Raw genomic sequence first — 20,095 nt, forward strand, 5'->3', positions numbered from 1 at the left:
TGGCTGGAAAGCGTCATTCTTTAGCTCATGTCCCCACCCAAAGGTAGAGTGGGTTTTACTTAGGGAGATGGTAGCAAATTATGGGAGGAACACTGATGATTACTTCATGTGCTATAGCTGGGGTTCGTGTGTCTGGTTTGGAGAGACGGGTTGTGGACCTTGTTTCCTTTGGTACTAGGAAAGCTTTGGTCAGGTGCTCTTCATCATCCTTAATCAGAAGTCTAGGGCTGGCGAGGTAGCTCAGTAGCTAAGCAGTAGAAAACCTGGGCTATATCCCCGAGGCTCACACAGTAGAAGAAGAGAATCAACTCCTGCAAGTTGTCCTCTCTCTTCCTCACATGTGTGCCCTGGGATTCTTGTACACACACACACACACACACACACACACACCCAATCAATAAGCAAACTAGCAAAGCATAATAATTGAATAACTAGTATATTGAGGGATGGGCACAAGGTCAACAGTGACATGGTTCAAGTAGTAAAGTGTGGATGTGAACGGGACAGTAGAATAGAACCTTCAATGGATAAATAGGAACCATGGTTCTCAGAGTCTCAGCTTGGGTCCAGAGAGCAGAACCCCTGAGATTTTGTGAGAAACTCAAAGTCTCACCTCGTAACTGCTGAAGTAGAAAGACTAAGGCAAGGTCTAATGACTCACATTCTGACAAATACTCAGGGGATACAGGTGCAGGCAGCAAACCGAGACCTATAGAACTCAGTTGTGATCTGTGGGAACAGATGTCAGTAGGCCCATTGGATTCTGTACTTCTCTAGACTTAACTGTAATACTTACGTTATCTCTGTTTATAGGTTTTTAGAAGTCTTTTTGTGCTTGTCATATTTTAACAGGGTTTTGAAGCTAAACAATAGATTTAGAAGAGATTATATGGTAATTGTTATAAGCATGAATAAAAGTGCTGAGTGAGTCTCCTTATGCCCTACAGAGATGCTCCACAGAATTGTAGTGAGGCTGGACAGAGCAAACCAGTTTGAGGAACAGGTTCCCAAGAGCCAGTCAAAGTGTTAAGGATAGTCCTGGCTCCCATTGTTAGGAGTTCACAAGTAGACCAGGCTACACAGCTGTCACATATATGTAGAGGACCTAGGACAGTCCCATACAGGCTCCTGGGTTGTTGGTTCAGACTTTGTGAGCCCCTATGAGCCAAGTTAATTAATTCTGTGGGTTTCCTTGTGATGTCCGTGACCTCTCTGGTTCCTACAGTCCTTCTTCCCTCTCTTCAGAAGGATTCCCCAAGCTAGGACTAATGTTTGGCTCTGGTTCTCTGCATCTGTTTCCATCAGTTATTGGATGAAGGCTCTCTGGTGAAAATTGGTGTAGTCACCAATCTGGTCACAGGATATGGCCAGTTCAGGCTATCTATTCACTATTGCTAGGAGTCTCAGCTGGTGTCATCCTTGTAGATTTGTAGGAGTTTCCTTTGCATCAAGTTTCTATCTGACCCTGAAATGCCTCCCCCTTCACCCACACACACCGGATCCTTTAAGTTACCATGCCCACCCACCCCAGCCCACACAGGATATCTCTTCTATTTTCCCTTCCCGGGGAGATCCAACCTTGTTAATTAACTTCTCTGGGTCTGTGTGATGGCTATTCTTAACTTTAGAGCTAATATCCATTGACTAGTGAGTACATATCATGTTTGTCTTCTGGGTCTGGGTTACCTCCCTCTGGATGATTTGTTTCTAGTACCATTCATTTGCCCTCAAATTTCCTGATGCCATTGTTTTTTTCACTCTGCTGTGTAAATGTACCGCATTTATTTTTCAACTCTGAGATTCTATGCTACACCTGCCAAAATGGCTAAGCTCAAAACAAACAAGCAAGCAAAAAAAAAAAATACCCACAAATAACAGCTTATGCTGGACAGGATATGGATCAAAGGAAACACTCCTCCATTGTTGGTTGGAGTGCAGATTTGTACAGTCACTTGTATGCATTACAAATCAATATGGTGGTTTTTCAGAAAGTTGGCTATCAATCTACCTCAAGACCGAGCTATACTACTGCTGGGCATATACCCAAAGGATACTGAATCATATCGCACAGACATTTTCTCAACTATTTTGTTCATAGCAGCTTTATTCATAATAATTAGAACAACCTAGATGCCCCTCAATAGAAGAATGGATAGAGACAAAACTTTATAAAATAAATGTATGGGGTCACAATAGGCCAGTTTGGATAAAACTGCTTGCCCTAGCAATTTGCAAAATGTTGCTGACCTTGTTTTTGTCTTCTGTATAGGAAACACAACTCAGGATAGTTTTGAAGCTTAGAAGTTGGATAGTTACTTAATCCATGGTAGATGCTAATACTAGGACATATCTGCATGCTGTGTTTGCTAGATAAGTGTCGCAGACAGGGCGGTTTCTGATCTAAACAGGATTCTCCATCTATTCTGGTATGAAAGTCTAGTAAATCCTAAGTCTTGAAGAAACAAAACAAACAAAGCCCAAAAGACAAAACAATAACAAATCATGGGGTATTATGTGCAAGGATTATAATTACAAAAAAGGGACATGGCGCCATCTATTGACTTTCTCCCAGTATTGGATGACAATATTTTCATACAAGAGTTTTGAAAAAAACAGAATGTTAATATAAGTATTTTTAACTATATTTTTTTCAAATTTTACAATAGTTTCATGTTTAAGAAGACTCTGTTTTAACATCTATTATTAGGGTACATTTTTCACAAAGAGCCAATCACCATTGATGCCACTATTAACTGAACTCACTTTTTGCTGATTTCACTAGATCATTAGGTATTAGTCAGTGTTCTGAAAAATGGAACCAATTGGAAGCATGAATGTGTGTGTGTGCATGCGTGTGTGCGCAGATGTGCCTATAAATGTATAAATTGTTCCCACAGTGGTGAATGGTCCAGACTCTAAACTCTAGAGTCTCTATATCCACTGAATGAAAAGATTTTTTTTTATCATTTTACAACTTAAGCAAGCTCTGTTGCTTTAGATTTTGAAATTGGAGCAAGTTGTGTGTAAAGGGCAGCTTTTCCTTGTGAGGAGCCGTTCCGCCAGCCTGGTTCTAGAGCCACATCAGTCCCAAATAAACACACAGGAGGCTATATTAATTATGAAGCTGTTGGCCTTGCTTGTTTCTTACTGGCTAGCTCTGACTTAAGTAATTACCCCATAATTGTTAATCTAAGTATTTCTCTTACCGGATAATAGTTCTGGGCTTCCTACCCCATGGCGGTTACATCTTGAACTCTCCTGTGTTTCTCCTTCCCAGAATCCTCCTGGACTCCTAGTCCTACCTATCTAGATTCCTATTGGCTCAACAGTACTTTATTGACAAATGTACAGGACTTCCCCCATCATCTCCTCTTTTCTGTTTAAACAAAAAGAAAGGTCTTAACTTTAACATAGTCAAATTATATATAACAGAACAGTTATCAAGTAAGAATACAGTTACAATATTTTGTCTATCAACATTTAGCAAGATTTAAAGAAAATATCATCTATCTCATTCTTGTGAGTCCAAAGTCCTATATGTAGCTTATCTTTTATCATAACTAAGGAAAACTATATCTGTCTTCAACTCCATCAAAGACCACAGAAGGATAATATATAAACACTAGGATTGACAGAGACATCTTACTGCCCGGACAGTCACCCGAAGTTCCTCTGTAACGTTGGGGCATCCATCTTCAGCCCATAGGCCACAGTGTGTCTGGAACACTTCTCAGCAAAGCAGGAAATTTCAAACTGTCCATCTGCATCAGCAGTCTGTCATTCATTTTTCTGTGTCCTGCAGAAAGTCTCGTAGACTCTTTCATGAAGCAGGAACCCTGTAAGACTGAGTTCAGCAGTCACTTTCCTGTGGGTCCTACATGTCCAGATTATACAACAACAGTCAAGCAGTACAGGCAAGAGCAGTTTCTTGCCCAAATGGCTAATCTTGCCATGTTGAAAGTAAACTCCATAACAAGTTTCTTCGATGCCCATCTTCCTCTCAGACGTAATTGGTGCTGCCAGGAGCAGACATTTCTCATTGTCAAGAAAAACCCTAAACCATTTTAAATGCCATTTTCTGAAGGTCTTTGAGAGGTTTGAAGACTGTTTATCTATCTGTCTCAAATACATCTCTATATATCTAGAAAACCTAACTTACCTAACTATAAATCCTATTATCAATAACTATAATCTGTATTCAATTATGCATTACGTTTTAAAAGATCAGTATAAGCATAATACTTAATCAAGAGGAGAAATATAAGCATCACAAAATTGACCTTGAATTTGTCTCAATAAATGAAAAACAATACCCATACCATAATTCCCTTTTTTACCATTAAAAAAGAGATCGGCTGTGATCATTAACCAATTATAAACAATCCCATTTAAATGAAAACAAAGATTTATAAACAAGATGGGAATTAGGACATTGCTCATTCCAAACTGCTTCGTGCTGGAAGGGGGAGCTGTTTATACCATGGGGATAATGACTAAACTCAGAAACCTGTATAAGTCCGTATTTTCGGGGTCTGTATAGCTGCATCATCTTAGTTGTCTCAATTGTTGGAACACCTGGTCCACTGCTTCCAGGGGTCTTGGTTCCTCAAACCACCGAGCCTGGAAGGAACCCTCAGCTTTTCATTTTCTGTAGAAACATAAGTGAAATCTCCTTTCCCAAGTAACATATCCTTATACTTAAATTTTGAAGTCAAGGCATTTTCAAAAGATAGAAGTCGGATTAATTCAGCAGCATTTATAATCAAGTGTACTTTAGTAGCTGTTTCTTCCTTAGCAATGAAAAAACTGAAAAACACAATAGCGTACAGTATCCAGACTTTCTGTGTATTTTCCATCTTTACGTGGCTTTTTTATTTATCTATTATTACTCTATTTCTTTTACTTTTATTTCTTTTTTTTTCTGAGACAGGGTTTCTCTTTGGAAATCTGCCTGCTTCTGCCTTTGCAGCAAATCTTACTCTGCCTCCTGAGTGCTGGGATTAAAGGTGTGCGCCACCAACACCCGGCTTTTCTATTTATATACCACTTTGTCGTTTCATTTTTCTCTCTCAATCTCACGTATATTTTTAAACACACTGTAAACCTTTAGAGGTTTTGTTCATCCAAGTCTGACTTTACTGTAAATCTTTACATTTTTCTGGCCACGTGTCTTATCTGTAAAACCGCGGCTGTTTAAACTGCCGTTTTTTTTTTCCCCAAGATGGCGGGCATAAGTGTGACTCCAGCCACCGGCTTGGAGTTGTGGTCACTGCCAGTTCCAGCTGTACGTACAACTTTTAAATCGTTAGCAAAGCCTCTTAAAAGAACCTTAAGCCAGCTGCGTGAATCTCTGCTTGCCACTAGCAAAACAGAGCCCACCTGAGAAAATGCTGCTACCAAAAATCTGTGCTTCTCTCCGTTCTTCTGTTTCTAAAATTCCTTTAAAGCTTTTGTTATTTTGCATGGAAATTCAATCCCGCTCCTGACAACCATTCTGTAAAGAGAAGCTTTTTCCTTGAGAGGGGCCTTTCCACCAGCCTGGTTCTAGAGCCGCATCAGTTGTGAATTAAATGTTATCTATAGAAATAAATTAAAATGGAACTATTGGGGTGTTGGATTGAGTCCACAAGAAATAATAGTCAGGGAAAGAGATATGAATAATTAAACAGTCTAGGCATGGACTACATAATTGGTAGCTCAGATCCTGCACCTTGGTCCTCTAAGGGCCCAAAGGCAAACCTGTCTCTCTAGGCAATAGTAGGAAGTGGGCTCTGTGCAAGGATCAGATTGTAGACAGCAATGAAGTCAAGGGTTTGGCTTACAAAGACCTCAGATAGCTCAAGTGTTTTCTTATATCACGTGGCTTTCAAAGATCCCTCCAAATAAAAACAAAAGAAAACAAAAGAAGACTATTAGAAGCCTTAAGAGATACCAGAGCACTAGCTTACAAGTGATGATGTGGTTTATGATGGACATGGTGAAATCTAATGAAATTTAAGTAAACAGCAAAGTGAATAGGAGAGTTGTATTGCTGGAGTAGTGGAGGTCATCACCATATTGGACTAAGGAAGCTGAATTTTTGATACCCTGTACCTAAGCTTCTGGGAGGACAAGGGTGTGAGGCTACTCAGTAAGTTGCAATGGCACAGGCATTTTCTCACAGATGATGATAACAGAGAATGGAATAAGAGCCAGGGACATGAGAGAGAGAGAGCAGAAGTGAGTATTCATCTGGGAAATATCAGCTTATGCCTGCCATTGCCACCCACTGCTGTATTTGTTGAACAAGAGGGGTCAACATTATTATTCCATTCCCAACCCACTGTTCACCCTCTGTGTACAGGTTGATGCCTCCTTTCAGTTCAAAGTCATCGTTCCTGGCATTTCCAATAGGCTCTGCCATCCATTCCATATGCCAATTAAAGTGAATAACAGTGAGAGTAATGGTGGGAAAAAACAGGAAAGGGATTTTATTCATTGTGACCATATTGGGAGGGGAAACCAATAAAGGGATCCAATGAGCCCACATTCATCTTCTGGATCTGGACACAAGTTTCATATTTTAAACAGAAGATGATGAGTGAGGGCCAAGACTGAATAATTAAGCAATCTTGGTCTAGATGTTGACTAAATGATCATTGTTTCAGCCCAGAACCTGCTCTTGGATCCTCCCAGGTCCACAGAAGTCCTTATATTTTTAAAGGGATACGATGCTTCACTTGTGGCACTGTCCTCCTGTTGCCTTCCCCTGGGTGTGGTATGTCCTCTGGTAAGTCATCCAGCGATCCAAATTTTGCTTATCTGTGCCTTCAGCCAAACAAAAGGTGACAGACACAAAATGAAGTCAGGGATGTTAGTTTTCATCCTGCTTTTAATCATCCCTTGGGCCCAAGAGAGGAGTTCATTCTCTTCAGTAGTAACAGTTGGGAGTGCCTGTTTGAGCTGTTTTATTCAGACCTTTGGATGTGAAGGAAATGACCTGTAAACAGCGGTGTGGTCCACATTTAGATGTGCTAAGACTTTTCAGACTCTCGAGAGGGCTGTGTTAGAGTGTGGACACAGTGTAATGGCTTGTGACTAGTAGGAGGATTACTGGGGATCCAAGATGGCCTCAGATCATTTGACATCCTTCCAGATGAGAAGTGGGTTTAATGCCTCTGCCTTTGACCTCATGGCTGTTTTAATTACAGTTTGTAGCAGAAATGTCACCAAACAGTTTCAGGCCAGGCTTTGATGGAGTTGAGAGTGTTGACTCTAGTTTCTTGGAGTCCTACACTACCATGTTGGATGGTGGCCGTGCTATGGCAGGAACTATATGAAGAAGTCTTAAGATTTACACAAAAGGAAGGCCCAACTACAACCAGGCTGTTAGCCACTTATTAGCCATTGGATGGACACCTGCATGAAGCCATCACGAATCCTCCAGTCTGGATCAGAAACAGGTGACAATTTGAGTGACCTCACATGCAGCAGCAAATGATTTTGACAGCATGTCTAAACTCTGTGGGTTATGAACATGCAGAAATGGGTTTCTATATTTTCAGAAATATTTTTTAATTAAAATAAAATTACATTGTTTACCTCTATCCATTTTCTTCCCCAACTCTTCCTTCCCATGTACCTCCCCCTCGCTCACTCTCAAATCCATGGCCTCTATTTTTTAATTGGTGCTATATATTCATATATATATGTATATATGTGTAAACATTCCTAGTTATATAAGTAAAACCTGTTTAGACCATATGTCAGTTATATGTATGTGATTTCAGGGCTGACCATTTGGTATTGGATAACGAATTTTGTGTTCTTCCCTGGGGAAGGCTATTTCTCCCACTCCCAGCATTTTTTTAGGTTACCTGTTTCTTTGAAGGTGATGATGATGGGTGTACTAACACGAAAGAGTGGATTCTCATGGGGTCTCAACCTCAGAGTTTTTAGTTTGAGGTTTTGCAGCTGGAGATTGCACTCAGGATCTTACATATGTCACATAAGCAGTTTACCACTGAGCTGCACATCTAGAATCATTGTTTCATTCTTGTAAGTTTGTTGTGTATCAATATTCAAAAGTAGATATCTGGAACACACATGCAAACACACACACACACACAAATGCAAGAATGAACACGTGCATTTGCAAGCACAGACATGCACTCGAACACACACATACACACACACACACACACACACACACACACACATAAATGAGCTTGATAGCACACATTCGTAATCTCAGTGATCACTCAGGAGACTGAAGCAATAGGACTACTACAGTTGGAGGCTAGCTCTGGCTACATAGTGAGTTCCTGACCAACTAGGGCTACAAAGAGTGAGATCTCATCTCAAAACGTACAAGAAAACAAACCATGCATTAAAAAGCCAGCAAGTCAAACAGCAATGATGCTCTCTGGTTTACAGTAGAACAACTGGTCTGCATGAGTTTAAGCATCTGTTTGCAGAGGAGAGACAGCACAGGAAAGGATGCTAATCTTGTGTGTCATCAGACACAAAGCCCCGATTAATTGAATAATTGATCTTGCCTTTACTAGATCTGGGGCTTGCTTATTTTAAACCTCTCCTGCCTTCCCACTTGAAACCTTGCATCTCATTGATGCTGGGAGAGGGAATGTGAAAATCTCATACAGTTCCTTGCCCCTCTCTCAGGAATATATATGCCATTTCGGAGAAGCTAGGCTGGAAGCACCAGTGTTTGTGAAACCCAGATCTCAAATAGGATTATGGGGCTGGCCAGGGGAGGCCACCAAAGCGTCCCTGTATAAAGATATCTGTGATCTGCCAAAGCAGGGGCCAGCTTTTCCTGAGGTCCTGGCCAGAGAGGGCGGAAAGGGGCGGGGAGTGCTGGCCAAGATTCTGCCTACTCTAGTGCGGGTCCAGGCGGTAGACAGGGGAGACCAGAGAGTCGGAAGACCACGCTGTGACAACCAGCCTCCACCGGACCTGAGGGTCCGGAGCGGGAAACCGTGCCCGGAGCCCCGTGAGCCGCTGCGCCCATGGGCCCCACTGATCCTGCAGGGAGCGCCGCTGGCTACGTCTCTGAGAGCTCCTGGATCCCGGGCGCCTCGCGGTGGCAGGAGCAGCGCTAGCCGGGCTCGGGGCGCAGGGCTGGGCGGGCGTGGAGCTGAGGCCCCGGGAAAGTGGCGACATGTGGCAGCCCTCGCCCCGCGGGGAACGGGCGCGGGGAGCCACCGCACCGTGTTGCCCAGGCCTCCAGGCTCCAGGCCCGGCCTGTGCGACACCAGCCAGAGTCTGGGACTGATTGTGATTGGGTAAGTTCACCACGGGGCCTGGGGGCAGCAATGACCATGGCTTGTTTGTGTGAAGTGCATGGTTGTGTGTGTGTGTGTGTGTGTGTGTGTGTGTGTGTGTGTGTGTGTGTGTGTGTGTGTGTGTGTGTGTGTGTGTGTGTGTGTGTGTGTTGTCTTCCCGGCCTGCAAAGGAGAAATCCATCCCATCTGTGCGTTCCTTCCTGCATTCATTCATGAAATCGTGGCGTGCTGACATCAGCAGGCCTTCCCAAATGAGTTACTTCTTTGCTTCTCAAAGAAGCAATTATGGTTGCTTCCTGGGCTCCGGAGGACCACCCTTGGATGTGTTTATTACAGACTCTAAAGTCAGATCCTTGCTGGCTTTAATTCGGGGGGTAGAGCGATTGCTTAGCATTCATGAGGCCCTGTGCTCAATACCCAGCCCCGCATAAAAAATAGAAATAAAAAGTAAAAATAAAAAACAAACAAACAAAAACACCGAAAACTTCACTATTCTGCATTTTAATCTAGAGACTGTACCCAATGTATCCATTTCAAATACTCCTTTCAAACAGAGGGATTGAAGACTGTAAGGGCTGTTTAACAGGGAACTGAATTTCCACGGGAAGCTGGACCCAACTTTGCAGGTTATCCAAAATAAACCAAGGGGGAAAAAAAAAACAGAGTAAGTCTAATGAATGGAGGAACTATTGGGAATTGTTATTATTCAGCCCCATTTTTTTTTTTATTCACCATGTTAGTACTGCATGCTTCCTGGAAAGTGTTCATGTTAGCCATTCTGTGGTGAGGTCACTCCTGTCTTCTCCGTGACCTTGGAGTCTGAGCTCCTAGGATACTGGGAGGATGGCTGCTGTGTTGTCAGCTTGCAGAAGAAGGCATTAAGCTCAAGTGTCAGTGGCTGGTCCGCCATGAAGATGGTGTCAGGAAAGAATAACATTAAAATCATCCATTGACACCAAAGTTTTAAAATTACTGGAGGGCCTGTTAGCTCACATCTAAGTTATACTCCTCATTGGTCAAAAAACATCTACTTAATGTTATATTGGTTGCTCTTGGGAAATCTGATTTGTAAGAATTTCTGATTACCTAAAAGTTGAATCACAGTGTAAGTGATTTGAAAGATGGTTTAGAAACAACTGAACAGCGAATAGAAAGTTGCTCATTAGCGTAAATGCTGGGCAGAGGGCGTGGCTCAGTGCCCCAAGCATCAGCGTCATATAGAAGTCCCTGGATGCAAGCCCAACAGCACCAGAATAGAAAAGAGTGCAAAAGCTGACACTGCGCTATGTCCTTTTCTCTGTTCCCCTTTAACATCTTACTGCGCTATGTCCTTTTCTCTGTTCCCCTTTAACATCTTACTGTGCTATGTCCTTTTCTCTGTTCCCCTTTAACATCTTACTGTGCTATGTCCTTTTCTCTGTTCCCCTTTAACATCTTTGCCTTACAATTATTTAACTGTACCTATGAGGTACAGGTAGTACGAATGGAAAATAACACAATTCTGTTAATCATTGTTGTACAAACAGCATCAGTGGAAGGCAGAAGTTCCTGGATAACCTCTGCAGATAGTGTTAATTTTTAAAAGACCCCTCTTTGTGATAGAGGACTATAGGTATGTAGGGAAAGGCTGGGTATTTTCCATTTACATGAAAGCTACACATGTTAAAAGATAGATACCACTTTAACTAAAAGCAAAGCCAGCCTTTTTTATCTAAAGCACATGGAATGGTGTCTTTACCTTAGATACTGAAAGCTGAAGTCTTTTTCTCAGTCTCAATCTAATGCGTCTTTTATTTATATGGGAATTCATGATTGCTACTAAGAAACAGAAGTGGTTTACTGCTACACATGCAGAAGATATTTTGATGAGGGGGAAGAAAATGTTTTAGAAGGCTCATTGAAAAGGAATTTTAATGATTAACATGCCATGTTGGTTTAATAGTTTACTTAGATTTTTAGATAGCCTAGTTTTCTGTTCAGTTTTAGTATTGCAGAGCCCTTTAGAAGTCAGAATGCAACCGGACAACACTAGTAAAATAAGATGTTTGGATGGCCTCTGGGCAATTCAAAATAGTTTGCGTGTTTCAGAATTGGTACTGGATCAGCGATCACTGACTGGCACGTTCACTGCGTTTTGTTAAGCACCAAGGGACTTGGTTAAGAGACACTGAACGCAGCTCGTGCTCCACTTGCAAGCCCTAGGCTTTGGAAAAGAACTGTGTCAAAAGTCCTGCCAACTATTTCTAAAACTTCGTACTTTCTGACTCTGCCACAAACAATTAATTCTTAATTATATTTTCAGATCACATACATATCATGTAGGTTATTGGTAATCTTGATCCTAAGAAAAATTAAAATAAGGAGTTCTAGGCCTCGGTGGCCAGCAGGGGATTCTAAGCCAATGAAGGACATGTGTGATCATGTTAGAGCCTTGTCCTACTTCCTTGGTTTCCTTTCCTTTCAGAAGGGGGCTTTCGGAAGGACCCGGGAAGCACAGCTCCAAAAAGAGCAAAGATCCGCTGCCTACAAATTTTACAAGAAACGTGCAGAAAGCCATTGATAAGTATGCCAGGTAAGGAGTAATCATAAGTGCTGCTGGTGTCCCAAGCAAGTGTGTGTGTAGTAAACATGGGGGAGGGATCAGATACATTACCGAGTGATTGTTCAAGCAGTCTGCTGTGAACTTGGCAAATACATTTAAAGGAACAGTGAGGAAACGAGCCTAGAGAAGTCAAGCCCGTGCACAATGTCCACTCTTCCCAGCTCATATGTCTGTCACCTGTGCTCCTTCCTGCAGTGAGTCCCCTTCATCCTTTTCATCCAGTGGGAGCCGCACACCCACGGAGGCCCACAATTCATGGCCTGGCTCTTCCACACAGAGTTCCACGACTGAACTGTCTACAGAGAGGAGCTCAATTTCTTCTTGGAGAGATGATGTATGTCTTTTTATAATCTCAATAACCTGCAGATATGGTATATGGGGAATGCCCTAGTAATTTACTTGCTTGTGTATGTGTGGGTGGGTGGATGTACTCTGAACTGTGGTGCCTATTCAGAGGTCAAAGGTCAGTTTTGAATATCTTCCTCTATTACTCTACACCTTTTTGTTTTGGACGAGGTCTCTCACTGAACCTGGAATTAGTCAAGGGTCAGCCTGTCTCTACCACCCCACACCCAGCCTTTGCTTGGGTGCTAAGAATCCCTAACAGGCCCTCACTGTACATAATGAGCTCTCCCCCCCAGCCCTAAGAATCCCTTTCTTATATTCAGAAAGAATCTGTTTACATTTATCTAAGCATTATTAAGTGATACATATTACACATATGTGTGTGCGTTTATGCTGTTACATACAAGTATCAAAATGTCAAAATATAGAGAAAAATGAGTTTTCTGATTAACTCATAGTCTAGAGTCATAGCTGTTATTTCGTTTCTCACACCCCACAACCCTGCCTTTCATTGCACTTTACTTTAAATAGCATCCTGTGGCTAGAAACTTGAGATAAAACCTTAATGGTTAACGAAAGTAAGAGAAAGCTTTGGGAAAGCAAAAACTATGAACCATCTCTGTGATTAGAGGACACTGGCACACCCACATGTAGCCTCCACCAAGCCAAACTCTCACTCTTACCCCCTAACCTGAGACAAGCCATCAACTTTAACCCTACCTTGAGTATTTTGTGACTGTGGGATTCTCAGATAAGAAGTTATTCAGCTACGGTTCTGGTTTCGCTAAGATTTGCAGAATCGTTAGTCTCCTCTGTATTCCCCCCCCACAATAGCTATGTACAGATGAGTATCTGTATCTACAAGGAATCTTAAATGAGTCTCATAACCGATGCTGTAAACCTTATGTTTATTTAAGTTAATGAATGTGAGGTGTAATATAGGCTGTCATTGCTCAGATAGACCTTTGCTGCACTGGCCTATCTGGCTACGGAGCCCACCATTTTACCTTGTTTTACTCCCTCTTATTTAGTGGTCTCCAATTTATAAATATTGATTGAGAAGCCCATGTTCTCAATCTATGGTATCTATCTATGTGATAAGATCAGGCGCTTCAGGGTAAGGTGACCATAAACTAATGGGATGTTTGAATATGTACTTCTGTTTCAGGAATTTGACAAAGTCAATGCCCAGAAAGTCCAGCGGCTGTTCTGGGAGGTTGAGGAAATGCTATTTGAAGGGAAAGTGAGTCCCCAGACCCAGAATCTCCTGGCTGAGTGCACTGAGTGGGCAGGAAGATCCCTCCATCTCAGGTAGAGAAATGGCCATGAACATCTGCCTGCATGGGGGTTCGATCCACGCACAATTGATTTCCCTTTATTCAGACATTGTAACTGAGAGCGTTTACCAGTCACAGTATTATCCAGAACTCAGTCCTTTCTTGACAGTCACACCCTTTATAATAGGTCCCAAGGAAACCTTGACACACGGTGGCGTCATATGCCTTTAACTTTTCAGAAGCAAATTCATGTCATTCTCAGAAAGATGTCATATCCGTGGCAGATGCAAGAATCTGAGGGGTGACCCTTTATCTACACGTTCACTCTGTGTGAGTGGCAAGCATCTGTCATCGCTGAGAGCTTGATGACGGGAGAGGGGAGGGGAGGGGGTTGGCAATGGTGGTACTACAGAGACCGAGTGTTCATTTGCTGGAAAACTGGCTAGATGACCCACGTCTATCTCTATTTCACATCAAAGGAGGCATTTGTTATTTTTTCAATGTATATTCAAGATGGAGAAAGGTAGATTTGGTGGAAAGGAAGTGTTGCTTTCTTCACCCAGCCTTGCTACTGAGGGAGAAATCTGTTTTAGTGTTCTTGAGTTCTGAGCTGAGGAGAATGAATTGGAATACTAACATAAATATACATGATTCTTCTGATTAGCATGTCAAGGGAACTTTAAAAAAATGTCTTAGCTAAGTGTGGTGATGCATGCCTGTAATCCCGGTATTTAGGAGGCTGATGGGGACTGTGAGATGAAAGAAAGCCTGTGATACATAGTGAGATCATGTTTTAAAAAACAAACAACAAAACAAAAGCAACAACGAAACAGCCAATAACAAAGAAGTCTTTCTGAAGCATTTTAAGCAATTCTTCATAAACCTTGCCTTAAAGAATATGCTACGTGCAGTGACTGGGTGTGCATGTTCCTGGGCAAGGTGCACTTCCCCAAATATCATGCACCCAGGCTTCTTTCTCTCACCATCGTCTTACATTTGATTATGAAAGCCAAGAATGGAAGATAGAAAAAGAAAAGGAACATGAGCCAAGTTGTATATGTTTATGTATTTTTATTCACTGGGCCTATGCAAATTACCCCCTGTAGCAAGTTTCTTTGCCCGAGGCACTCAGGTAGGACATATATTCTCTCTAAACCATTCATCACTCCTGCATGATAACCATGATTCTAATTGGCTCCTGACCAACCAATAAATAAGTGGCGAAGGAGCTGGACATCTCTGCTCACACTCTCCACCCAGACTCTGAACAGAGTCATCCTGCCCTCTCCAAGCCTGAGCTTTTCTCCATCACCATGGTGACTACCTTGACCCAGTGCATGCTACAGCACATCCTGTGTGTCCTTCAGAGTCAGCATGGCATCCTGTTTAAAATCATGAAACATTTTTCCTTTGTCTGATCAAAGAAAATCCTTGGTTTCTTAGCTTTTTTTTTTCACTTGCAGGCTGTTAGGAAGACAGCTCATCCCGCCAAGTGATGAAGGTTTCCGACACTTCCAGGGGAGCCTGCCTAGTTCTGCTACCTACAAACCCTTACCTCCTGGTCCTGGCCACATCAGCAGCATCAGAGAGTAAGTTTATATATGTAGCTTGCACAAATGTGTGCATGCACGTGTGTGCCCACACCCACCCACACCCACACCCATCCCCCACCCGCCATATATACATATAGTACCCAGCATAGTAGTATACATATGTGATCTGAGCACTTGAGAGGAATAAGCAGAAGGATCAGGGAATTTTCAGCTACTTTGCAAACTTGTAGCAAACCTGGGCTACATGAGACTCTGTCTCAAAAGACTTAACTCAAAAGTATTTGTTAACTTTATTGTAGTTCTCATTCCATGCTAAACTCTTTCGTGAGCCTAGGCTTCAACATATTTGCATGCAGAGTCAGAATAGTGTGGGGAGAATGTTTTTTGTGAGATGCTTCTCATTGATGCTTCGCCTTCAGACATGTTTGTGTGCACATACATGCAAAACATACATGTAACAAACACATAAGCATAGGGAAGTTAATGTCAGCATGTCTTTGGAAGACCCTGAAAGGTAACCTCATGAAAAATCAAACACCTGGTTGTGATGGGTTCTAAGCTTCAAGGCACGAGTGGAAGAGACAACATTCCACCCTGCTGTCTTTCTTATTAACATATTTTGATGAACCCTTTTGATGCCATATATGCGTATGGGAGACCATTCTGTCACATCCTTTTATAACTGCAAAGAGGATGCAGTTACTATATATACTGGTTTATGATTTTAAGAAGCCTGTAATTTTTTTATGATTTCTGGGGTTAAATGTCTTAGAAGAAAGCTGTGTGTGGCAGCAAGTACCTGTAATTCCAGTGCTGGGGAGGTGGAGGCAGGCAAATTCCTGGAGCTCACTGGCTAGGCAACCTATCCTTCTAGGCAAGCTCCAGGCTAAGGAGAGAACCCATCTTAAAATACAGGGCACGTAGCTCTTGAACCAAGACCCAAGGTTGTCCTCTGGCTTCCACATTCAAACACACTTGTTCGAGAGCACACACACACTTATTTGCATAGACATGGACATGGAGATGCGCGCGCGCACACACTTTCAGAAAATGGGAGTTTTGTCAAATGTAATATTTGGTGATGTTTCAGATATTGTGTACATTGTAGATAACTTACAGCCTATGCCTGTCATGCAAGCATTGTATTCTCTTGTTCTACAAACTCCCATGGAGAATGTTTTTGCTCCTAGGTTGTGTGTCTCTGGCTCTCAGATAGTTCCAGAGGCACCCTCAGCCTCTACCCTGACAGACCCTGATGGCACAGAGTTGACTGACCCCACATCATCCTCATCTCTAGAAGAAGAGGTGTACCTCGTGGATGGAAACATCGAAGAATATTTTGCTTTTGACAGAAAACAGGAGTAAACTGAATTTTATTTGACATATAATATCAATTTACCATATGCCATTAGCGTTTTGTGTTTGTTACTTATGAAAGATTCCTATTCTTTTGAGAGAAATGTACCCCAAAGGTTTTAGATCCTGGAAGAGAGTGTAAATTCTAGAGCAGGGCAGTACTTTCTTCTGCACACTGTGGTGGATAGAACGCAAGGGTTTGTCTAGCATGATGGTAACAGGGGACAAGGACATTGGAGCTCCAGGTTCCTTACACTTAGCTTCCTGGAGGATAGACAGGAAGTTTCTATATTGATGCTAAATGCATGTTTTCTTTTAAACAACCATGACATATAAAAATTTGCTTCATGATTGAAATCGGTATATTAAAAAGCAACTGGGTACGGAAGCAAGTCCTAGCAAATATAAGAAGTCACATTGAGTATCTTTTCTGGTTACCATGGCTTTAAAAGAGGAATCTATAGGAAAGCCAGAAAATTCATCAAGAGAGAAATTAGATAGATACTCCTGAATTGTCAGTCTATCACAAGACAAATGGAGACGGGGACACAGCACAGCAAAGTTGATGGCCCCCAATAACAGCAGCTCGAAAAGAGGGGTTTTTGACACTAAATGCCATGTTTAGAAATAAAGGACCTGGCTGGGAAAAAGACTTTGCCATGCAAGTCTAGTGGAACTGAGTTTCATCGCTGGATTCTACAGTGGAATGACAGAGTCCACTCCTGATAATCTGTCTTCTGACTTCCATTTGCATGCCGTGGCACACATGCCCACACAATCCACATCATATAGACAGACAGTAAGAAGACATAGCAATACAGAGAGACCTTTAGTAAGCTAATTCTACACATGAAAAATAGAAGAAACTAAGCCTGCAGATAGTTAAGTAAATAATAAAGATCAGAGTAGAAATAAAGATCCAAGAAAAAAGAATTGAACAGATTGATGAAGTTGTCATTTTTCTTCTCTGTTTTGTTTTTTTCCAATTCTGCTGACATACATTTGAAAATTAAAATTGTATCTTTTAAAAATAACAATTTATAAGGAATGTGTCATATATAAAGATAGATGGTGATGGATAGACACACATATAGATAGATAGAAAGATAGAAAAAGAAAGAGAGAGAGAGATGCAGAGATAGATTAAAAAATACATAGATGATTATTTCAACCTTAACCCTGGCTATTCTAGTAATTTGAGTGGGTTTCATCCTTAGTGGAGATGAGCATCTGGAACAGAACCCAACACTCCGAGGCAGGAAGTGGCATCGACATGGGCTTCCTCCCATTTCCCCTCATGACTGTATCAGAGATGCCGTGGCAGCAGAAGTGTTTGATCATGTTTGGACCAATGTGGTAGAAATACTGGAAGATCTCATTAGAAAGACCTGGGAATCTGCTCTCACAGGTACTTACTTACAGAGTTTGGCCTCCTGGAAAGAATAGAAAAGACCACACCACCACAACTCTCACTCCCCACCTCCCAAAACATGACTGAAACAAGAAGTAACCATTCTGCCGTCTACACAGACAACCTTTGATCACATAAGAGGGGCATCATTGTTCTGCAGGCTCTTCCTTGCCCCACTGTATAATCTGTTCTGCCACTGAGGAGATCACCACAGAGGCCTGTTGCCCAATGTAGTCTCTGCCCTCTGCTGCAGGGCTGTTTAGTCAGTGTCTATGATGTAAACTCATAACTCGGGACATACATTTCTTGCTGATTTTTCTGTTGACACAGATGAAAAAGCACACAAAGAAAAATTGAAAGTAGCTGGAAACAGACCTCTGCACGTGCTCGTGTCTCGTCTCAGCACTGATGTTCCCAGCGTTCCCCCCTCCCGAAGCTCTGAGACTCTCCATACATCCTTGGCCACCCACTTTAATCCTCCCCAGGTAGGTGCACTGACACCTGGTCTCTCTGTCCCTTTATGTTTTCGCCTTCTGCATCTGTTGTGAGGAAGGGTGTCATTGTGTTTACTTCTCTTCCTAATGTACCTCACACCCTCCTGTGCTTGAGGATACTGGATAGCTTGTATCACACTGCTTGAGCATGTTAGCCACTTAAGACAGCAAAGGTTGACCACAAAGGGTAGTAAATAGCTTACAAAAAAAAGTGCTGGGGTGTTTGTCAATAAGATTAAAATGCAATATGGTTGTTTCATGGTGTCTAAGAGAATCACAACATTCTTTGGTGAACTTGGCATTGATTTGAGATATATAACCATTTCCTACATTTTAGGAGAGCAAAAAATATCCCATTTTTCCTAAATATTTAGCCAACATAAATGATCCCCTCCCCTTACACTAAAGTGACATATTAATGAGTATTCAAAGAATTCATGGAATGCTCTTTGTTTATATTACATGTACCCTATTATTTATATTATGTGTTTTATATAATATATATATACACACACACTATATTAGATGCTTTGAGTACAACACATGGTTGGATGAAACTAGTCACTAACCTAGTGAAATAAAATCTATAACACTGGGTCAGGTAACATACATTCTGTGAGGGGTGGGTTAGGAAAGAGGAAATTGGGGGAGGGAGAAATAGGGAGGGAAGGAAATTGAAGAACTGAGGAGAGAATTAAGAATTCTGTGTCTTGATTAGAGATGGAGGGTTGAGTTTTTAGAGGTGACACCAGAGTAGGAATGTGAAGAAATGAATAACATGGGTGGAGTTTTGGGTTAGGCCCTTTCAAACCCAGTATAGTTATGTGTCAGTGTGAACAGATGTTTCTGAGACCAGCATTTGGACTGAGAGCTTAAAGGATAGAACACTAGAAACCCCAGGGCACTGGAGCAAACTCAGGGGGTTTAGAGGTCAGAGACGTGTGGGTTATCATTTCAGATGTGTTCGCTCTTCTACACATTGATCTCTTTATGTGTTGAGAAGGATATACGGTCTAATAATTGTTCTCAGGCTCATATTCTAGAAATATGAGAGAGATCACAGCACAGAATCTACATAAGTCCTCAGTGCAGTCTTCCATAATTGTCTTTAAAGATGGAGAAGCAGGTGAGGCTAGAGAAGATTGGCTTGCTCATGGGATATCTTTAGGGTAGCAGCAGGGAGTCTGAACATGATGCTTAACTCAGCCCATCTGTGTTGGGGAGCAGAATAAAAGGATCATTTGCAAGTTTTGTTCTAAAGCTACACACCCTTACCCACCCTGCCCCCACACATATACACAAGAAGAAGCAGCACAATTGCTAGCAGAGTGACTACAGGTTTGTTTGCTACATCTCGGGTACAAGTCTGGTACCTGACATAATGTGAGTCCTTTTCCTGCAAAACTTCATTGTCATTGTCTGTGTCATTTGGAAGCTCGTAATGTACTTAAGCCATTTACTCTTGTATCAAGTAGACACTAGGTATTGGCTTCTGTTATAATCGCATGCTAGCTATATATAACACTTAACTAAATTGCTTTAGATCATAAGTTTTGTGGGGTTCAGAGGGAAAAACAGCCGTATTTTTTGCAAAGATGTATAAGCCTAAGATTTGCTAAGCTGAGAAAGAAAGGAAGGAAGGAAGGAAGGAAGAAAGAAAGAAAGAAAGAAAGAAAGAAAGAAAGAAAGAAGAAAGGAAGAAAGGATGGCTGGACAGATGAAGGAAGGAAGGAAGAATGGAAGGAAGGAATAATCCAAAACAACAACAAAAAC

General features: G+C 41.8%; 1 protein-coding gene across 3 annotated transcripts in view; it reads left to right on the forward strand.

The window, feature by feature from the left end:
• Positions 1-20,095, forward strand: part of Fam149a (family with sequence similarity 149 member A) — a 46,296-nt gene that overhangs the window by 15,315 nt on the left and 10,886 nt on the right. For all 3 annotated transcript variants that reach the window (XM_040731964.1, XM_040731965.1, XM_005066655.4), the window contains exons 2-8: positions 11,749-11,856; positions 12,082-12,220; positions 13,400-13,542; positions 14,972-15,097; positions 16,252-16,422; positions 17,635-17,825; positions 18,159-18,313. In XM_040731964.1, the coding sequence (XP_040587898.1) occupies positions 11,749-11,856; positions 12,082-12,220; positions 13,400-13,542; positions 14,972-15,097; positions 16,252-16,422; positions 17,635-17,825; positions 18,159-18,313 (1,033 nt within the window). The remainder of the gene's footprint in view (positions 1-11,748; positions 11,857-12,081; positions 12,221-13,399; positions 13,543-14,971; positions 15,098-16,251; positions 16,423-17,634; positions 17,826-18,158; positions 18,314-20,095) is intronic.

The sequence above is a fragment of the Mesocricetus auratus genome, unplaced genomic scaffold, assembly GCF_017639785.1.
Source record: "Mesocricetus auratus isolate SY011 unplaced genomic scaffold, BCM_Maur_2.0 Super-Scaffold_100026, whole genome shotgun sequence".
NCBI classification, from domain to species: domain Eukaryota; kingdom Metazoa; phylum Chordata; class Mammalia; order Rodentia; family Cricetidae; genus Mesocricetus; species Mesocricetus auratus.